General features: G+C 40.9%; 1 protein-coding gene across 1 annotated transcript in view; it reads right to left on the reverse strand.

Moving 5' to 3' along the window:
- The window catches only part of PPM1E (protein phosphatase, Mg2+/Mn2+ dependent, 1E), a 193,505-nt gene that overhangs the window by 22,427 nt on the left and 168,483 nt on the right, over positions 1-2,595 (reverse strand). The window contains exon 3 of the mRNA XM_011979258.1: positions 462-661. Within this exon, the coding sequence (XP_011834648.1) occupies positions 462-661 (200 nt within the window). The remainder of the gene's footprint in view (positions 1-461; positions 662-2,595) is intronic.

The raw sequence follows: 2,595 nt of genomic DNA on the forward strand, positions 1-2,595 counted from the left end.
AAGAGACAGTCTCACTATGTCTGTCACCCAGGCTGGTCTCAAACTCCTGGTCTCAAGCAATCCTCCTGCATCAGCCTTCCAAAGTGCTAGGATTATAGGCGTGAGCTACCGCACCCAGCCTAATCGTTTTCTTTTTTGCTTATATGTTTATAGAATAGCTCTGGAAAGTGACACAAAAGACTACCTTGCCTCCATGGAAGGGAACTGAGTACCTGGGAGGCAAGGATAAGAGAGACATTTTTATTTTCCCAGTTTTGAACCATGTGAATGCATTACCTATTCAAAAGAACATAAAATAGTTCCTTTTCTGTTGCAAATTTGTGCCACTTTGCATTTAGCGCTACTCTAATCTACCAAAGATACAATTAGAAATATATCAGAAGTTTTCCTTTTCTAACAGGACCATGAAGGTGTTTGTTTTGTCTTTAAAATCTCACTGACTCTCCGGAAGTGCCCTTTACCTCTAGGTTGAAGAGCATATTAAAGTCAGGAATGCAGACATGTTTGTCCTCCATTTTCCTGCGCATGTTTTTGATGGCATGGATTGATGTCTCATAATAAAGCTGGGGTCTCCTGCGGAGGGGGAAGTCTTTCACCCAGCTGCAGCAAATCTCGTGTAGTTTGCTGAAGACAGAACGGGCCAATTTCACTGTCTCAATCTCTGTGAAAGAAACACAGAAACCCCCAATGAAGAGCCTTGTAAAACTGCTTTTCACTTCTCTGCTTGGTAAAGACAGAAGTAGGTCACCTTAGTCAAGTTCCTCCTTAATAGAAGAAATTCATCCTTCTCAAGAAAAATGAAATGCTGCTTCTGAAGAGAGAAAATCACAACCTATCTAGTAGAAAATCATCAGCCTGCAGCTGCCACTAAATATTCTTATGTCATGAGGAGAAAACCTTTGGCCAGGGCTGGACCTATTCCTGGCTTGATTTCTTCCAGCTGGAGAAGTGCTCTCACCACACTGCTCCCTAGTTCCCAGCACCGGTTCCTTTTTGGTTGTTTGCTATGGTTATCACCAGGACAGCCAAGCCTCCTATGCTTAGAAAAATAAGCAGTGATTAACACTACTTCCATAGTCCAATTAGCTGGATAAATACTGTGTTTATTGGAATATGGAAGGCCTATGAAAACAGCCCACTAACTACAGAAATAAGAAGGGTGTATGTTGCTTACCATTTGTCTTTGTCCTCTTTCTCCCTGACTTCTTCCTTTACATCCAATTCCTTTTTCTCCTATAAATGATCATTTGTAACTGAATTGTGTGTGTATATATATATATATTTAAATTATTACTATTATTATTATTATTATTTTTGAGACAGAGTCTTGCTCTTGTTGCCCAGGATGGAGTGCAATGGCGCTCTCTCTCAGCTCACTGCAACCTCCGCCTCCCAGGTTCAAGCTATTCTCCTGCCTCAGCCTCCCGAGTAGCTGGGATTACAGGTGCCTGCCATCACGCCCGGCTAATTTTTTGTATTTTCAGTAGAGTTCACCGTGTAGCCAGGATGGTCTCAATCTCCTGACCTCGTGATCCGCCCACCTCAGCCTCCCAAAGTGCTGGGATTACAGGCGTGAGGCTTTAATTGTTATTTAAAACTACCAAACATTGCTCTTTCTTCCAATAACATTTCCTTCTTTCTTTACTCTGAAACCCTGTGATTCGGGTTTAGCCAGTTAGAGAATCCCATCCTTTGGCCACAGTGATTAGTTCAGGAATGGGAAACCATCCAAGTTGGACCAATTAGAGTAAATCCTGTGGCTTCTGTAAGAACAACTGAGAAAATCTACTCTTGTTTTCCTGCTCAACTTGAGTTTGGACAGATGAAGACCTGGATTCCCAGCAAGTCATACTGCCACCTCATGGAACCTGAAGACAAAATCAAAATGAAAGAAAGTACAGCTGAGAGTTGGAGAAATGCCAGGTTCTGTTGAGATCATTTGAAGCCTTGAATCTGCCTGTGTATCCCTTATCCTGGAAGGTAGTCAATACATTCTGTTTTGCTGAAGACAACTGAAGCTGTGTTTGTAATCATGTACAACTGACAAATTCCAGAATACACATTAAGCATAAACGTGACGTCCAAGATATATCCATCTAGGCCTACTTTATAAAGAATATTTTAAAAATTAGGAATGATATTAAATTTTATCAAATGTTTCTTTTGGCATCTTTAGAGATTACTGCTTATTTTTATTTTCCCCTATTAATATATAAGTTGTGCTATAGGCTTCCCAATATTTTGTTCTTGAAGTTTTGCTCACTGTTGTTTCCCCAGTATTATTCATATATAGTAGCATATATAGTAGACCCTCAATAAAATATTCAGTGAATGAATTAACTGCTCTACTCAATATACAAATATTTTACTTAAGTTTTTGTTTTTTTTTTTAAGGCTGGGCGCAGTGGCTCATGCCTGTAATCCTAACACTTTGGGAGGTCAAGGCCTTTTTTTTTTTTTTTTTTTTTGAGACAGAGTCTTGCTCTGTCACTCAGGCTGGAGTGCAGTGGCTCCATCTCAGCTTGCTGCAAGCTCCGCCTCCCGGGTTCACGCCATTCTCCCGCCTCAGCCTTCCAAGTAGCTGGGACTACAGGC

Source organism: Mandrillus leucophaeus, unplaced genomic scaffold (genome assembly GCF_000951045.1).
Source record: "Mandrillus leucophaeus isolate KB7577 unplaced genomic scaffold, Mleu.le_1.0 Scaffold20, whole genome shotgun sequence".
Taxonomy (NCBI): Eukaryota; Metazoa; Chordata; class Mammalia; order Primates; family Cercopithecidae; genus Mandrillus; species Mandrillus leucophaeus.